The sequence below is a fragment of the Cydia amplana genome, chromosome Z (assembly GCF_948474715.1).
Source record: "Cydia amplana chromosome Z, ilCydAmpl1.1, whole genome shotgun sequence".
NCBI lineage: Eukaryota > Metazoa > Arthropoda > Insecta > Lepidoptera > Tortricidae > Cydia > Cydia amplana.
Genome location: NC_086096.1, coordinates 9402895 through 9422908, shown reverse-complemented (window position 1 = coordinate 9422908; position 20014 = coordinate 9402895). Strand labels below are relative to the sequence as shown.

At 35.0% G+C, this 20014-nt stretch overlaps 1 protein-coding gene and 1 long non-coding RNA gene across 2 annotated transcripts; both read left to right on the top strand.

The window, feature by feature from the left end:
* Positions 1–839: 839 nt before the first annotated feature.
* Positions 840–1961, top strand: LOC134661845 (uncharacterized). The gene is made up of 2 exons (XR_010097991.1): positions 840–1307; positions 1702–1961. It is a non-coding gene; the product is annotated as an uncharacterized LOC134661845 (long non-coding RNA).
* A 4358-nt stretch (positions 1962–6319) lies between these two features.
* LOC134660736 (transmembrane protein 208) lies at positions 6320–10885 on the top strand. The gene is made up of 4 exons (XM_063516521.1): positions 6320–6530; positions 6713–6868; positions 9077–9213; positions 10641–10885. The coding sequence occupies exons 1-4, from the start codon at positions 6522–6524 to the stop codon at positions 10861–10863; spliced, it is 525 nt and encodes a 174-aa protein (XP_063372591.1). The 5' UTR covers positions 6320–6521; the 3' UTR covers positions 10864–10885.
* The last annotated feature ends 9129 nt before the right edge of the window (positions 10886–20014 follow it).

The window sequence follows — 20014 nt, the reverse complement described above, 5'->3', positions numbered from 1 at the left end:
TGTGTTGCTATGTCACCTACTCTGCTGTATTTTGCAACTGGTAGAATAGCAAATCAATCCAATAGGCATTTAAACACATCATTTTATACCAATTATACCAATGAATCAAAATATAAACAAAAGATAAAATTGCTTGCTCCATGAAATTGGAAAAAGTGGGGGGAGGCCTTTGCCCAGCAGTGGGACATTATCGGCTCCTATTTATAATAAATAATAATACTATGCATTAGGCCTACAATCAACTTTAATAACTAATATAACAGAGTTGCCTCTCTGCATTAGGTATACATGTTACCTGCTACCAAAAAGTACCTACAAAATAACTTTAAATGATAGCTATAACAGTTTTTTTTTACCTATTTTAATTGAATAGCATTGCCTAAAATATGTTTTTAAGTTAATACACCCAGAATATCATAAATACTTGCTAAAGACAAGGTTAGACACCCTAAACAAATTAAAAAAAAATAGTAATCTAACTTCATACATATCCAATTTACTTACCAGTTTTGGTATTATATTTTTCTAAATAACACTATGTCCAAAAACTTTTCCTGCTCATATCATAACCACAAGCCCTTTTGAGTTTAATGTAATGACTTTATAGAAAAGAAAATAGAAACTTAACTTAAGATTGGAACTAGGCTAGAAGTATACAGTAACGTACTTTCACATTTTAGAAACAAGTGAATTTGTCAATAATCTACGACCTGATTTAAAATTGAAGCAAGTGTATTAGGATTTTGACTTAATTTTCCCTTCAGTCAGACGTATTATTCAAAATCAATAAGTAAAATCGCTGTCTCAACTCTCAACTCAGATTTTTTTTTTTTTTTTTTTTTTAAACAGTTATGGCCTGGATGCGAGTCCTTTAAGCCAAGTCTTTGTTTTGCTATTTTTAAAACACTTCATTTAAAGAGTTAAATGGCAGAGAATGCACTAGTAATTTTGTTAAAACACTTCACTTTAAATCTTCAACGCTGTATTTTTGATATACTTGTATAACGGAACGTAACTGTCAACGTTTTTAAGAATGTCGTTGAGGCGGCGGGGGACATTATTATCAAACACTTCACTTAATTCACTTGCAAGGATGAGTCTTTCAAACGCAAACACTTGGCATTTAAATATAAGGTGTTCAACATCTGCAATGCTACCATTCTGGCAGTGAGGACATGTACCATCGGCTATAATCGAAAATCTGGCTAAGTGCGCTGGTGCACAGTTGTGACCAAACCTCAATCTATTGATTGTGGTAATAAAGCTACGACTTCCTATCTTTATCTTCTCATACCAAGGCTTTCCAGGTAAGTCGGTTTGAATACTAGCGTACCATCTTCCTTTTGTCTCTCTATCTTTAGTCCATATATCTATCCACATCTTCACAACATCAGTCTTAACAGAAGCTTGACAATCAGTTAGTGGAATTCTAGTACTACATCTTACATCTAATTCGTTAATACCTAAATAAGCAGCTTTATCTGCAGCTTCATTGCCTGTTATACCAGTATGGGATGGAATCCACATAAAGTTTATATTTACATTAATGTTTTTCAATTGTAATAACATCTTTTTAATATTATACAAGATAAAATTATCTTTATAATGCAATTGATTATTCTGTAATCCATAGATTAAGCTAAGTGAATCAGTGAAAATAAAGAAATGCTTATATTCTGACACTCTTATTATAACTTTCAGGGCTTCAAATACAGCATACGCTTCAGCCGTAAATATGGAACATAAATCGTGCAACCTAAAGCTCTGTACAAATTTAGTTTGAGGATCATACACGGCACTTCGGACATGAGACTCTGCTTTACTACCATCTGTGTATAACTTATAGTAATTGGGAATTTGTGACAAGAAATGTAGAAAGTCAGTATTATTATTGATAGATTTTGTGCATACTGTAATGTTTAAAAGTTTACTATTAAAGCTATCTTCATAACATGGCCAAATTTCATTTTTATATATATTACAAAACTTAGCTTCCACCTGTAAGAGTAATGCTGTTAACTTAGGGATCCTGGGATGACCCTTTATACTTCTTATTACACTTTGATTATCTTTAGCATATATCTTAATTAAATATCTATAAGCTAACAACACCCATCGAACAGGTAAAGGCATTGTTTTAGTCTCTACTTCCATTGCTTTTATAGGGGTTGAACACATTGCCCCTGATATTATTCGCATTGCCTTATTTTGAATTATTTCTAATTTATGTGTGTGTTCAGTATTCATATGTACAAGAAAACTATAGTCAAAGTGACTTCTGACAAGGGTTTTATACAGTAAGGATAGTACTTGAGGGTCTGCGCCCCAAGATATACCGGCAAGACATCTCAAAACATTTAAACCTCTAACAGAATTAGAGATTATGTGCTTAGCATGTAGGTCAAATTTTAAATGATTATCTATGACTACACCTAGAAACTTATGAGAAGGGACTTCTCTAATAATCTCATTATTATATACAATATTTACATTTGTTGTGTCCTTGCTCAATATTAGTAACTTGCTTTTGTCAGGGTTTATCTTTAAGTGTAAGTAATTATTATAATAAACATAAAGTTCATTTAGTGCGTTATTAATATGTGCTTTAGCTACATCTAAATTTGAATTAATAGAATATATTACAAGATCATCTGCAAATTGCAGTATATTAACATTAGAACTATTTACAAATGAGTCAATATCACTAGTATACAAATTATACAGAAGAGGAGACAGCGTTGCTCCTTGCATTGTGCCTTTGAAAACTTGTCGTGGTCCATGGAGTATGTTATTAAATTTTACATATAGCTCTCTATCGTCTAAGAAATTGAATATCCACTTGCATAATTTCCCAGGGATTTTAATATTAGATAGAACTTTAACAAGTATTGTAGGATCAACATTGTCAAATGCTCCTTGTACATCTAAAAATATACAAACAGCATGTGACTTGTTATAGTTAGCTAATTTTAAATCCGATATAAGAGATATGAAGCTGTCAGAACAGCTTCTACCTCGTCGAAAGCCGTTTTGAAATGGAGGCAGTATATTGTTTGCCTCAACATACCAATCAAGTCTAGTCTTTATCATATTCTCAAAAACTTTACCAATACATGATGATAGAGAAATAGGTCTATAAGAATTGGCCTCACTAGGAGGTTTGTCTGGTTTTAAAATAGGTATTACACATTGTGTTTTCCAAGATTGAGGTATTTTCCCTTGTAACCAAAGTAAATTCATTATTTTTAGCAAAACTTGTTGACCATTAACATGCAGCTTCTTTAAAAGCAGGTATGGTATATCATCTAAGCCTGGGGTAGTATTCTTCCTAGATTGCAGACTTACAACAAATTCCTCCCAAGTAAAAGGTTCAATAAGATACTTAGACTCATTATTCTCATTGTTACTTTCAAATAAACTTTCTATAGAGCTAGGATCGTTACTACAACCTTGGGTTAACTTAGTTATAAATGGTTCTATAAATTCATCATTTTTAATTATCTGCTTAGATTTTAATCCCTTAAAACGTTTAATATTGTTCCATATTAACCCAATAGGTGTACATCGATTTAAAGAAGCACAAAAACTACGCCAACTACTAGTTCTTTCCTCTGCTATTGTGCGTTTTTTAAGAGCATTAAGTTTCTTGTACGAAATATAGTTTTCTAAAGATGGATTCGCCCTGTAATATTTTAATGCCTCATAGGCTTTAATGACACTATCCTCACATTTTTTATTCCACCAAGGAACCGGCGGTCTGCTAATAAAGTTTGTATTTTTAGTAAGTTTTGGAATACATTGTATCTTTAAGAATTGGAGTTCAGAACTAAATTTGTCATATAATTGTATAGGATCATTATTCTCATTTAAAGGAAAATTAGAGAATACCTCTTCTGATAGCTCTTTATATTTGTTCCAGTCAGCTTTAGTGTATATAAATTTATCTATTGGATCATTTATTTGATATTTTTCAAGAGATGTTAATATACTGACTATAGTAGGGTAGTGATCGCTGCCCATAGGGTCATCATGGACTTGCCACTCGCACATAGGTGCTATACTCGCACTGCAGAAGCTAACATCGATCGCTGAAGGATTTCGACTGGGGTAAGTAACTGTAGTTGGGTTTCCGTCATTTAAGATACATAAGTCTAAGTCACTTATAATATCGAACAGGGTGTTACCCCGCGATTGGTTAGTAGCGCAACCAAACGCTGTATGATGTGCATTGATATCTCCTGCTATTATTATAGGTGTTGGTAATTTCTCAATTATATTTTTAAGTCTATTTAGCCTTATGTGTGGACGGTTTGGTGGACAGTACACACATAAAACTGATAAAGGCCCTAAGTCAGTCACAATAGAGATCGCTACATTTTGAATACTTTCATAAAAGTTAGTCTGTATAAAAGTATGTTTGTATATATTTTTAACAAGTATAGCAACTCCGCCACGTCCATTGTTACCATACTTGCAGTAAATATTATAATTAGGTATTCTAAAAGCAGTAGTTGGCTTTAACCAGGTTTCATTAAGAAGACAAACATCAATATTATTTACTTTTAAAAAGTTAATTAGCAACGGTTTTTTATTTGAAATAGATTGAACATTGAATTGAGCAATACGAATGTGTGTAGGATCCATTATTTAATGTTTTTAATAAGCATATCTTTAATACAACTATTAGTGATTGGGCTAGAATCGGTCTTGTTGGCTAATTCTATAAGAGTGCTAACCAGTGCATTCATTAAATCTGTATTCTGTAACAATTCTTTTTTAATGTCAAATTTAGGGGTTTCTGCTGGTGTAGAAGGAACGGTTTTTTGCGTTTGTGTTTTTGGGGTTTTTTCAGGTCTTACAGTTTTGTTTTTGTCAGGTAAAGCCGGAAACTCAACTTTTCTCGTTTCAGCCTTAGAAGCATATGTGATGTTTGTCTTCTTTTCCATTATTTTTTTAAGTTTTACAGGACAAGCTTTTGAAATTGCCAAGTGGGGGCCGCTACAATTGGCACAACATAACTCATTAGGTTTGTCACACTCCTTATAAAAGTGGTCGCCAGAGCAAATGGAGCAACGCTGTTTTCCGTTACATACTTTAGCTGCATGATTAAATTTAAAGCATTTGAAACATTGCAGTAGTGGAGGCACATATTCAAAGATTCTGTACGAGAATAAATCGTACTGTACATTGTCCGGTAGTACATGAGACAAGAACGTAATGCTCACTGTCTGTAAGGGAACACGATCCTGTCCGACTTTTTTCGTGAAGCGGCGAACCGCTATGATCTCATAAATAGAGCTCAACTTTGTGTATAAATCCTTGTTAGAGATATTGACTGGCACAAATCTGATTATCCCAGTTTTTTCGATTTGGGTCGCCGGTATGTACGCCTTCATGTTATTTTGGGTCAAAAATGCAGTGTTGTTTAGAAAATTGTTTGCATTATTATATTGCTTGAAAACGACTGCAATTTTGTTAGCGTTTACGCGCTGTATAGCCGTTACACCTTTTATGCCATTTGTGAATATGTGGTTGAGAAATATTGGACTTTTATTTCCCAATCTGTCCTTTGCGTCCACATGTTCGACAAAAACTTTAAATTCTAGTTTTCCCGAGTTCTCAGGGTATAGTCTTTTGTAGTCCGGTTTAAAGTACGGTAAATAAGCACTATTAGATTGCTCACCCCCGCCGCCATCGTCCGTGCCGCCTTGGCCGTCGGTTTTGGAGCGCTTGAGGGTGGGCGGGTTTTCCCCGCCCCCCTCGCCACCTGCCATTGTTTATACACTAACTATAATTATTTACAAAATTTTACATTAAATATATACAAGTTAAGTTAGTTTCAACTATTTTAAACTAATAAATCGCAATTCTAAAAGTTGGAGCGAAAATTTTCCGACAACTTTTTTCAAGTTCCCGCCAAAGAATCCTCTCAACTCAGAACACCAAGAAGCATTTACCTCAAAACATGCTCAAAACGAATCAATGATTCTGACAGAAAAGAGTTCGTGCTTCGTATTGGCACGTTTCGCCCAGTACGTGTGACGTATGTAACATTAACCAATAACACAGCAGCACAGCAGCGTTTTTGAAGAGCCACTAAACCACATCATTAATTTCAACTTTACAATTGTATAGTTCCAGAGTAATCTTATTAATGTCTCTACGCAAAAGTTATTTTTGCTAAAATACTCTAAATTAATAATTTTCAATTAATTATTGCTATAAGATAAAATAATACATTTGAGGTATTCTCATACGATTTCCGAACGAACTTCCACGGTGCAATGACATGACAGTCTACGCCGTCTATTCCATCAAAAATTGCCAATGGCAATAGGTAAAAAGATCATAACGTTGATTACATGAGGTTATTTTATTTAAAACAAAGCAGAAGTGCATTAAAATATCTAACTAAGCTGCAAATAAACACAAATAACAAGAAATCCTTATCTTAAGTCTACTATAGTTCGAGTCACCAGTGTTTTATTGTGGGAAACGAAGGAAGAAAACTTTGTAACAAAATGCCACCAGTAAGTATCATATTTCTTGCATTTAATGAATTAAAACCAACTTATAATGTTGTGACACGTGTTTATGTTGAGTTATATTTTATTCTAATACGATTATGTGTAGTATTAATCGCTAGGCAATTTTTCAACAGAAAGAAATAGTGAAGTCAACCCACATTTAAATGATTGCTTTCTTTTTCCAGCCACCAAAAAAGGCGCCTACAAAAGGTGCTAAGCAAATCCTCAGTGAAAATACAGCTACAGTTCTTTTCTACCGCAATATGGCCTTAGCTGCTAGTGCGTTTTACGGCATTTTGACCGGCGCATTGTACTACGATCAACTCACTGGATGGATTATTGTAAGTTAATTTAGATGAGGTTATATATAGGCAGGTATCAGGTATTGTCTTAAAAACAAAAGTAAACAAATATTTACTCACTGTAAAGTTACTGGGGTATCTATTGCCAAGCTGTGGTCATTGCTCTCCTGATAGGAGCTGTTCCTATAAAATAAGAATCAGCTGATAAATATTTCCAGAGCTATAATAGCCTTATATACTGCCGATTGAAAATACTCTTTTAGAGTTAATTCTTTTTAGGGTTCCGTACCCAAAGGGTAAATACGAGACCTTATTACTAAGACTCCACTGTCCATCTATCTGTCTATCACCAGGCTGTACCTCATGAACCGTGATAGCTAAAGAGTTGAAATTTTCACTAATGATGTATTTCTATTGCCGCTATAACAACAAATAATAAAAAGTACGGGACCCTCAGTGGTCAAGTCCAACTCACTGTTGTCTGATTTTCAAAGAAAGTATTCTTATACCAGTGCTATAAAACTCAAGTTTTGGCTTGCTAAGCTCATTGCCCGCTCAAGTGCTTAAAGTTGATTTTAAGGGAATTCTGTATGTATTTATTCTGTGCTTATGCAATTTTATTCTACCATGGCCCACAGCCATTCCACATGTTTGATAGTTGAAAAATTAGTTTGAAGAAGTTGTATTTAATTCTCTTATTTGAATAATTGGAGCTATTATTTCACCCCTAAAAAAATATGACTGCTGGTTCTGTCTTTTACAATAGTTTTAGAAGTTTGTGTTGTGATATATTTGCTCATTTACACCAAATTGCTTCAGTTGTGTATATTCTTAATTTGTGTAATACAGTGTGTATATACTTACATAATAATACTTACTTAACATCATCAAAACCCATAGGAGATTCTAATGACCTGCTCACATTATTCTGTGCACTGTACTTCATATTGTCATTATTTTCTGCAAGATATAAACTGTATATTTTTACTTGCAATTAGTTAAAAAAGCTTAAATTAAATAATCCCTGACAAAATTAAATAATATTTATAGGAAAGGTAAAAATACAAAACTGAGTGACTTGCTGCTACTGCTTATACTCTAGACTATAGTTCGTTTTTTTTAGCATTAGAAAGAACTTGAAAGAAGGTAAGTGATTTTGACATGCCTTTTAATTGAAAAACACTTTTTAAAAATCAATAACTATTACTTATGAAAGCAGAATACTATAAAAGATCGTATTTGATTCATAATTGTTACATATTTACCGTAACTTATTTTTAAAATGTGACCCTTTTTTATTAATCTCACACTAATAGATATGTAAGTATGTGATGTGTAAAGGTAGAAACATACCATGCATCAGCAGTATCATCACCACGACATTTGCGTCAACAAAGCTAGTACACACACAGCCTACGCTGCAGCTCGTAATAGACTTAATGACTTGTCAATAAGCACCATTTATTATTTACGGTGACAAGCCAGGCCTGTTTCCAATGCCTATAAATTTTAGATAAATATTGATTGGCACATCAGAAATACACTCACATTAACTAGGTTACATGCAACTAGCTAACTTCATGTGTGTGATGGTCAAAACTCGTGGGTTAAAACCTTGGTTGAGCATACAAAATCGTTCTCGAAAAAAATGCTAAAAAGACGCAGACAAGAAATTAAACGTATGAGTAGTATCCTTTTATCGTAAGTAAGAGATATTCACAAACTTATTTTGAACCGTAAACCGTATTTTCGCTCAACAGGTAAATTACAAGTTACTTGTTTACTTACGGTTGTTATCTTGTTATACGTGCTAAGTTCCTACCTAACTCAACTATAGGGGCCGTGCGCGTTGGAGGGTCTGCTGTCTTGTGGCCTGAATCGAAAACAGAAACTGTACATTAACACTTCACACCAAAGTGCTGCCTTCTACAGTTCACGAACTTTTTCGTGTGCATTGTAGGTTCTGCCATCTTGTGGGCTACATTATAAGCTTAACTTTCACATTTGCACTTCGCGCCAATAAACAGGATCTCCTGTGCTGCTCCCTTCAGTTAATTCACGTTCCCTATAGTCATCTTCAATGTTTGTATAGATGGTAAACAACTAAACATACGTTTTATGGCACTAATGTTTAAGCTGTTAAAGCTGACTTGTATTAAGTAAGCTCTGCAAAACATATCGCTCGAGCGACTACATTATTTGAGACTAGTTGTATCACATCGAAATAGACCTCGTTTCTTCTTTCAGTTTCTGAACGTGTTTGTGTTGGTGATTTACATCGGGTGCTACCGCATGATGACATACATCAGCCGGCCGACTTACGGGGACAACAGCCAGCTCATTGATCCGGGCCTCGACTTGAACATGGAGGGTGGGATGGGAGAGTAAGTGCCTCTAAACTGTCTGTTTTATAGTCACGCAATTTGATTTACACGGTAACCTTATCACCAAACTCCGTTATCAATGTTGCAATTCATTGATAATTAGGGCTTGCCAAACAATTATCGTAGGAAACCTTAACTTCACAGTTGGTGCCAACATCGCCCAAGTAAAATATCACTATTTTACCAACAAATATACGAGGTGCGGTCCAAATATTTCTGACTGGAATGATTTGGCCGTTTTAAAAAAAGAAAGAAATATGTAATTTTTATTGTCATTTATCCTGTTCTTTTGGATATCGTTTTTGGGTTTCTATTGTTTGCGGTTTTTATTTCACGGCGATTAGAACAACAGGAAGTGTAAACTTTTTTTCAAGCTTACAGCGAAGTGAACGAAAAGCGTGCTCTCAGGAAGTTTTGGATGCCTATAAAAAAACATGGAAAGAGTTTTCTGGAGTCAATTGTTACGGGGGGCGAAACAATGGTTTTATACTATGATTGCCTCTATAAAAGAGAATCGAAGGAGTGGCGTCGTCATGGTGAACAGCGGCCTCGGAAGGCGAAGGTAACGCAATTCACTAAAAAGACCATGGCTACCATGTTCTGGGATTGTCAAGGAATACTGTTGATGGACATAAAAGAAAGTAATACCACGGTGACTGGCAGCTACTATGCCACCCTTAAACAACAGTTACGAGAGGTGATCAAGCACACACTTCGGGGAAAACTTAGCAGAGGTGTGCGCCTTTTCTACTACGATGCGCCCATTCACACTGCTTTAATTATTAAGGCTGCTGTTGCAATGTGTGGCTTTGAGGAAATTCGCCACCCACCTTATAGTCACGACCTGGCTCCTAATGACTACTATTTGTTTTGGAAACTTAAGCCTTTATAAGGCAGAGGGTATTTCCCACCTGATTTTGAACTTGATAGGGTTCCATTTTGCATAATTCCTGACACCGTTATGCCTTATAAAGGGTTAAGGCAGACTTAAGGGGAAGACGATTTTCTTCAGACGGTGAAGTGACCCATGCGGTTTACGCCCATTTTGAGGACAAACTTTCAGAGTACTTTTACAAGGGGATAGAAAAGCTAATTTACAGATTTAAAAAGTGTGTTGAAATAGAAGGGAAATATATCGAATAATAAAAATAGTTTTGTAAATGTATGCTCTTATTTTGTATGTTTGGCCGGAAAAATTTGGACCGCACCTGGTACATCCATTGAATTTACAAGAAATAGAGTTGCGTAAAAATAGTTTTAAAGTAAAAGATATAAAAATTTTGAAACAACCTAACTTGCACAATTGATTGGTTAAGAGAATAAGGCGTGTGCGGATCATTTTGACCACGTGACCCGCTTAGCTATTTCTGCTGCTGAATACAATAATTAATGTTACAAATACTAAACTTGTGTTTATTTTACTCCAGGCACGTGAAAGACATAGTGATCCTAACATCCATAACGCACGTGCTCGCCGTCGGGTCCAACTACTTCTGGCTGCTGTTGGTCCTGCTGCCGCTGCGAGCCTTCTGGCTCCTCTGGACCAACATCCTCGGCCCCTGGTTCTTCCAAGAGGCGCCACAGGACACGGAACAGAGTGAAAAGAAACAGAAAAAGTTGGAAAGGAAAATGAAGCGGTATCAGCAATAGTTTAGGTCCAGGACTCGCTAAGGCGGTGAAATGTCCTACCATCGCCCACACTGTTAACTGTACATCGGTGGAGCTTATGCCTTTTGTAATAACGTCCACCGATGTACAGTTTTGTACAAGGCTGATTTTTTACCAAGAGTCCTATTCAAGATGACGATCGTATCGTTGATAGTCCATCGAAACATGGCTCCCATCAAGGTGTGGAAGATTCTACTAATGTCTAGGTTGAAATAGTCACGTGACTTCGTATCATCTGTCATACCGATACAATTTTTTCCTTTCTTTTGGCGCTTGTCGAGGTATGATTGTCATCTTGGTTAGTCCTCCTTATCATTGTTTACGCGGTAATTACACTTATGCGAATTCGCACGCTGACAGCGAGATAGCGCTATGCACGTATATTGCGAGGTCCCGCTCGCACATCGGAGCAGCGTGCAGATCTGCATACAATGTGAAGACCACCTTCCAAAAAGTAAAGGTTTTCCTCAGCCGAACTAGTTTAAGTATCTTCTTCGATTATGCATAGTTTTTATGGACCTCGTGGTCTATAAAACGTAATCGTTTTGCCAAAGATTCGTTGATTGTGATGTAAAGTCTATACTATCCGTCAACCAAACTGACGATCTCTCTCACTCTTTGCCATGACCACGTAAGAATGAGTGAGAAGTCTCACGACTCCGGTCGTTAGTTTGGTTGGGGGATAGAATAATAGCGAATAAGGTAAGTGTACACCACTGTAGACATCTTATACGATCAATGAATTTTTGGTGTTTTATATGAACATTGGCGAATGTAAATGAAGATCACTGGATCGAGCCACTCTTTCAACTACTGATCTGTATTAATTTAATAAAGAAGAACTTGCAATAAGACAAATCTACGCACATGGTCGTCACGTTCCTTTAACTTTTTGAACGCCAATAACACCTAAAGTCGTCACTGGTCGTGCCCACAGCGCCAGGGACAACTATAGATGTTACGTACGCTGTCAAAGTAACCTTCACACTCTCAAGTAAGGTTCAAATTAGCTCACTCGCGCCCGGGACCTTGGCGTGTCAGTGACGTTTTTGTTAATGCGTTCAAAGGGTTAAACCTGCTAATTGTAAACGTCAGTTTTTCTCCCATTATGGACACGACTGTAGACACGTGAAAGAATATGTTTTTCCCGGGTTTATGCATAAAGCTTTTTACATACATATTTATTAAAATTAAGAAGTACAGTTAAGTGTTATTTACTTGAAATCATTTTTTAATGTTTTTAGCACGGTTATGAAGTATGGATACATTTTGTAAAAATAAACTTCTAAGTTAACCATATGCGATTTCGTTTTATTCACTTTACCTAAAACGTACCGTATCTAAAGATCAGTAATGACAAATTTTGGAACTATAAGTCTGTTTTTATTTCAAGTACATATAAAGTACAACGCCATATATTTTCAAGACATAAACGAGCGTTCCATACTACTTCCTACGGTTACGGGCCGTACTTCATTCTAAATGGTTCCGATCAATTTGGATCGGATTCTTCCATTTAGTTATATTCGTAAATAAACAATCGGCTAATAATATTAATTGCGTTTTAACCGTGGTCCCACTGCTTTGACCCACAGTGGGTCCACGGGTATTTTTTTACCCGTTATCCTACCATTATAAACAGTGTTCGCCAGTGGGTTTACGTTTAATTTATTTTTACCATGGTCCCACTGCACTAAGTGTTAAAATTATTACCAAAATTAAAGAGCATAGGCCTATTTTTATTATTAAATATTTATCATTCAAAATCATCAGTATCATCACTAAGTACGTCAATTCTCCAGCCAGCGTAGAATTGACGTTTAAGTGGAGACGTGGAAAGATTACTTTGCCACTCTTGTGGATAAAATGCAACTTTCTCATCAGTCAACTGAGGAATAAAGAGAGCATTTACGTTACGAGCTGGTGTGGTAAAATATATTTCCCATAAGTTACTTATCTGAAATGCAGTGTGCTAATTCAAACATGTACCTAAATTCGATTATATTTCACCGAATTCGCAGATTTCGAATTAATCTAGGCGTTTACAAACGAATATGTATCGGGTTTATCACGAATTAATTTATCTTTAGTCCGACGTTTGACATTGGATATAACTACTTACATAGTAAATGATAAATAAAATAAATAGTCATAGCGCTGCAATGCTTTACTAGCTTAATCGGCTTCAATTTTGGCAGCGACCTTTTTCAGTTGAAATCCAAGGGTAAACTTTCATATTTATATATTTGGCTGCACCAATGTTTTTAATTAAGTATTCACGTTGGCAACTGCGTTGGCACTGTCTGGTCAATTGGTTACAGGTCTGTAAACTTGACTAAACTAATTGTTGATTATTGCCCCGCGCTGCATGTATTAGGTAGGTAGAAATTAGTTGTGGAAACGTAAAGTTAAGGTGCACAAGGGTTTAAGTGTTGAGCGTAACCTATGTTATTATAGTCAACATAACATATCAATTTAACCACTTGGTATATAGATACATAAGGCATACAGCAAATATGTAACAATTATGAATCTAATACGATCATTTATATTCTTCTGCTTTCATAAGTATAAGTTACTGATTTTTAAAAAGCGTTTTTCAATTAAAAGACGTCAAGATCGCTTACCTTCTTTCTAATGCTAAAAAAACCAACTATAATAAGCATTTGTTAATACTTACGTGCCTTCCTTCCGCCTATTTCCAACATAATTCTTAATATTTTACGTATTTTAAAAACAGATCTCAAATAAGTAATAACAACACGTTCCAGAGCTTTTCATAGCTACAGCATTCAGTGATCGAAAAAGTCGTAAAAAACAAAGTTAATAATTGTAAATAGGTACCTAATTTTATTTGTGCGAATTTTAGTGAGTTGGTCATACATAAATACCTATGTAGGGCACTTCCCGTCTACCTCCACAGCACCCATACCCATATCAAACACAGGACCTACATAGTACCTAATGGCCTCCTAAGTCCTAGCATAGTCGGTAATGCTATAATACTTGCAGTAACACGAGCAAAAGGCAATTATCCTGGCTATAGAACAGTCCGGGTCACACAAATGTAGTAAGTACCTACGTTATGCGAGAATTATGCAAATAAAGTATAAGCTGTGTGCTAGCATTATTGCATAGTACTGAGACGTAAAGATAGAAGTCGGCGCCGGAGTTTTTTCGTGACATTGTGCGCTTGCGCTTCGGTCCGAATCGCCGCACGGTGTTGAGTGCGGATTCAAGCTACGCGCCAACACATTTAAAGGTAAGATATTTTTTCATTGTGAGAATGGGTTGACCATTTGTTTGGAAAATTTTTAAAAAAACTAAATTAGTTCTTATGATAACTTTACTAATCACTTGGCAGCGGAAGCCCCATTTTCATAAAACCTTAATTTTACCTGTACCATTAAGAAAGTACCTACGTTATGTTTACCATTTATATTTTAACATCAATGCTCCCTACGCTACGCATTCATTTATGCATTGCAAATTTTCTCGAAACTTACATAACATAAGCATTACCACTTTTAAAATTGTTTTTCTTTAGAGATTTTGCTAAAAAGCGATTTGCATTGCCGTTTTAAGACTCAATATCTGGGTGACCGAGCTTCGCTCGGAAAACATAATAACTCGGAAATGCGCGTTTTCCCAGAGATAAGACCTAGCTAGATCAATTTTTCGCCCCCAAAAACCCCCATATAGCAAACTTCATCGAAATCGTTAGAGCCGTTTCCGAGATCCCCGAAATATATATAAATAAATAAATAAATAAGTAAATAAGAATTGCTCGTTTAAAGGTATTAGATTAGATAGATAGATATTTTTAAACAGATCCTGAAACAAAAAAATAGTATCATGTCAGTTAAATATTTAATTAGGTATATTCTTTGTTTAAAAAAATAGTGCAGTCAGTTATATGAAACGCCACGCTGAATAGTACACATCTATTATTTAGCTTTATATGGTGGTATAATAGGGTGGAGCGTCGTTGTATGGGAAAAAATAAAAATTTGATTATCAATGTGGAACCGGTACAAAAAGTTGCAGTTTGTCATGTAGATTATAGTGATTATATCAAGTTTCAAAATAAACACTACTTTTAGCCCTCTACCCAGCCGCTAAAGAAATTAATAAAGGTAAATTTTCATCAATTATTTAAATATACTATTTCACTAATATGTGTACATTTTATTGAAATTATATAATACTTAATAAGCATTTAATAAGTTATTACCAAAATTTTTGTGCCTTTTTCAATATTTATGAAATAATAAAATTTCAAACTTTCATATTAACCAGCAATTTCATGCAAAACAAGGAAAATGCTACAGTGTAAAAAAATTATACGAGTTATTTTTTTTAGACGTTCTTGTGCCAAAGTAACGGTGTTATTGATTACGAAAAGTATCATTTTACTGCAAAAAATGGGTTACTTATATGTTTAAATGAGCGTCAAATATTGCCCTTCGGCGTCGCTTACGCCCTTTTTGGGTCATGTTCACACGTATGTTAGGCATATATTTACTTTTACTAGTAGTATTTTTATTATCTTATCACGTTCAAAATAGTTTTCACGGTTCTGTAATAAGTTGTAAACTGCAATTTGTGTTAAAGGGCCTTTTCCATAAAACCTCTATTTACGTGGTTTTACCATGTCATAAAAATATACGTTATAAACAAAAATAAGTATAGGAATCGAGTATATCTGTAACAAAAAGATGTTATTTAATGAATAAAACTTGTTATAAAAAAAAATAAGCATAAATTACATTTATTAAAATATACAAATATTGCTATATATAATCGAATAGTAGAGGGCTAAAAGTATATACCAATATTTTTTTTATTATATTTCCTTTAAACAATAAAAAATTAGACATCCTTTTAGAGGGGTTCCATTGCTATATTCAAGAATTTTGGATTTCGCTCCACCCTAATGTATAAGGCTTTTCGTTTCGTTTCGTAGTGTAGTTAATTAGGTACCTACACTAGTTAGTAGTAGTTCATCCGAGTCATAATTTGGTAGAGATAAAGGAAATCAGGCCCAGTCATCTACAAGAAATATCAAACAGGACAAAGCATTCAGAACTATTACATACAATAAAATACCTAGTCATTAATAGGTATAGTACCTACATGCATACAGTTTAAACCGGCTCAGCGCATAATTTTACTGACCGGATGACGTCATTACTGCAGATCTAGAAATTCAAAATAGGAAATCTATTTATTTACCTACTTATTGTCGTCTGTGCTTCCGTAAAAGTGTGTCAAACTAGTGTTAAAGGGGGAATGCTTCATAATTAAATGACGCTATAACAATGAAACTGCTATTGTAGGTAATTGCTAGGCAATTAGAAAATAATGATTATAACTGTACTGTCGCAACACATGCCTAAGTAACTAACTAATTAAACTATATTCTCACGTTTGACTTTTAAATTTATTTTGCTAAGTATCATTTTTCCCTATTTAACCATGTCTTAGTGTTTTATGTGGATCCTGGTCGATCCAATAAAATCTAAAATATTCCGCCATCGTTCTCTAGATACGACGACTAATGTAAAGGTACTGTCAATAGAAAAATAAAAGGGTCTTAAAGAGTCGATCTTCCATAGAAAAATTTGAATTGTGGGTAAAAACCCGACTTCAAAAAAAGAAGGAAGTTATCAATTCGACTTTTTTTTTGGATGTTTGTAACTTTAGAAGTCCGTCATGCACGTGCTCATGTGTGAACCGATTTGGAAATAGTTATTTGTACAACAAGAGATCAAAGTTTGATATTTCTTCGAGTGCTTATTTTGAGTCCCGTGCAAGCGAAAGATTCTATAATAGATTCACGAGCGTAGCGAGTGAATCTAATTTAGAATCTTGAGCGTAGTAAGGGACTCATAAGCGCACGAGATGTAAATAACTTTGATCTCGTGTAGTACACAACATTTTTCACCTCAGCGCAGTGAGAACATACCTATTAGACAACTTGAAAAATGTAATCCTTCTTCATCACTTAATACCTGCACTCATGTTTTCTTAAGATATACAAACAATTAAGTTTAATTACCGCAATGGAACACAAAAACAAAACGTAATAATAAATTCCAGTAAAATAATATGGAAATAACAAACGTCAACTGACACTTCAATCGACAACTTTTTTTTTGTAAAATAAATCTTTGTAAGATACGGTCCGAATTGTGGATACGTACTATTTGTCAACTATGGTAGAAATTCTTAAAAGTAAAATAATTAATTTTGCGTGATGATATTCTGTGTATTTCTGTTTATTGTGATGGTGTTCTGTATATTTTTTGAGTTCATTATTTTAATTGTACAATAAAATACCTAAAATATAGTATTTTATCAGTTTTTATCAAATCTTAAACTTTATTTTTATTAGTTAATTATTAAGAATTCATACTCGTACGTGGTTTGGATTTGGAACGATGCGGTCTGAAGTTTTTCGGCGGTCTATTATAAACCCTGAATATACCGTTGAATGTCGTTTTAACTTTTTTTTGTCTGTTTCTTTTTGCTAACAGTGTGAAAGGGACAGAGATAATAGAACCCAAGTATTTCGAACTTGTATTAGACCCCGCATGTTGAAATGACATTTGACTATAAAGGTCACTTGAATGTCATTTTGTCTCACTCAGTGAGCAAAATCGCATTTTGCTCACTGTTTTTAAGAATCAAAGTACCCTTGTTCGAGCTGCTGAGGTGAAAACTCTTTTTTGTTTATAAGCCGCTTGGCACCGACTTCAAACATATCAACTGCTACCGCTTATAAATGAGATAATATTCTATTGAATTCTTTTTGAAGTTGTTTTTTTCTTTAAAACAAAAGGTAATTGTACAAAATAATTTGTTTGACAGATTATGTTGTTTGTTGTGGTTGTGATATTTAAACTGAAAAACTCGTATAAGTTTATAAGTAGGTAGGTACGTACAGCTTTTGTTAATTGACTAGTTTGACTTTATAGGGTGCCCTTAATAAGAGTAAACAGAACAAACATACATTACATAGGTACATACATATTATGTATAAACACTCGAGCTCTAACTTTTGTTAGCTAACTTACAAGGGCGTACCTATAACGCGACACGCCGCATTGGAAGTCCAATTAAAAAGTACGTACCTCAGGCTTTATTAAAAAAACGTATGACGACATGATGCCGCCGTTGAAAAAGTTACTTAAAGCTACACAGAGTACATTACGATACAACGAAAAATAGGAAATTCGCAACGGATGGCGATAAATTAAAACGTAACCGAAGGGAGTGTTTTTTATATCTGGCTGTCATTTTATTTTATTGATCACATTGCGTGTGCCACTGGTGTTGCAGAAATTATTAACTCGTCTTAATTAAGCTCTCGCCTTCGGTTTCGGGCTTCAATTCACACTCGTTCGTAAATTCTTGTTTACCGCCCTTAATACACGATGTACTATTTCAAACGACTTTACAAAACGTATTCTTGAATTTTTTTGTTTAGCGCAAAATATTCGCATTTAGCTTATGAATTAAGTACAAGTTGAAAGAGATTCGGGAGTTTCACATTCATGTCACATTGATTTTAAATATATTAAAGAATATTTATTTATTAAGATACACTAAAATACATGTCAAAATTGAAAATCTAAAACAAACCGATTTTAAATTGTAGTTTCCAAACTGATCACAGCACTATTGTACAGTCAAGTTTACAAACCGAGCTTTCGAGTGGCTAAATGCACTGTTGCCCGCATTCGAAGCTTTGTTCAATCCGCTCTGAAAATTTTACCAATTAAGCGGAAAGGTGGATAACACGATATCTTCCTTTGGCTTTGTAATAGGTAGATGATCGTTACATTGCGGTATTTGGTCGATGGACTGAATTCATTGTACATAGTACATACAAACCTACTCTGTAGTTAGTAATGGGGGGGGGGGACCCGTTGCTATGCCCCATGGCCGGGCGACACAAAAAAAAATTTTGACAATCGAGCGGTTTGCTTATATTATAAGCCTTATAAAATGCGTATTTTAAAGTGCTACAGTGATGGGCGCCAAATTTGACACCCCCGATATGGGCGCCTTTACCTTAGTTACTGACGTTTACAAAGTGGTTAGTCCTGTTATAACAATCGCGCGCCTTATTTTCTACAATTTAAAAATTCAAGGTAAATTACATTCATATTGTAGAGTAGTGTTGAGTCGCTCACTCGTGAGGCACCTCATTTGTACCACTCATTTTGTTAATTTGTCGCAGTACTTCGTACCGCAAAAATGTCTTACTTCACTCCTCTATTTATTTTACTCATTTACTCGCGCGCATCACAAACACCTCTTGCCACACAAATAATTCACACACTTCAAATTTCAAAAAAACTCTTATCCGTTCAAATTCACTCGCGAGTCTCGCGACCCTCAAAATTCATACACTCCTCACAACTCGCAACAGAGTCCCTGGATTGCGCGAGGCGCTAGGTGCTCGCCTGCTCGCCGACACTCAAAACTCAAATGTCTCAAATGAAGAAACGAGTAATGATCCACACTGTCAACTGCCGAACTACAAACCTTATTGCAACGACAAAAGGTCCACCGAGAAATGCGTTGAGTTTGTACCACTCACCGCCTCTCTGTGACATGAACCCCTCAAAAATCCTTTCAAAATGAAACAACGAATTAGAAATACCCAAAGAGGGAGTGAGACCGACACGCGACGTACTTCAATATCGCTTCGCGTCACCACCGAAAATACGTTAACAATCAAACACGAAAGACAACAAGCGTAAGCGCTGCAAGCTTTCATACATCTTAAAAAAATTGTCGCTGTTGGAATTAATTGAATAGTTGACGCTGAAAATATGCTAGTACCTCACCTCATTTGAAGTAAGACATTGTAACACCTCATTTTAGAAAATGAGGTACTCATACAAACTCATTTTAAATTGATGTCCTACCCATCACTATTGTAGAGATACCTAGCTGACCAGCTGAGCGACGGTATTTAAAGCCCCTTTTTTAAAATAAAAGTCTCCTAGGCAAGATTAATTGAAAAAGCCTTTAACTTCCTGGTCTAAACTGGAAGGAACTCCTTCTAATTATTAATCAATCTTAGCTCAGTGTTATACATTCTATCAGTATATTATCA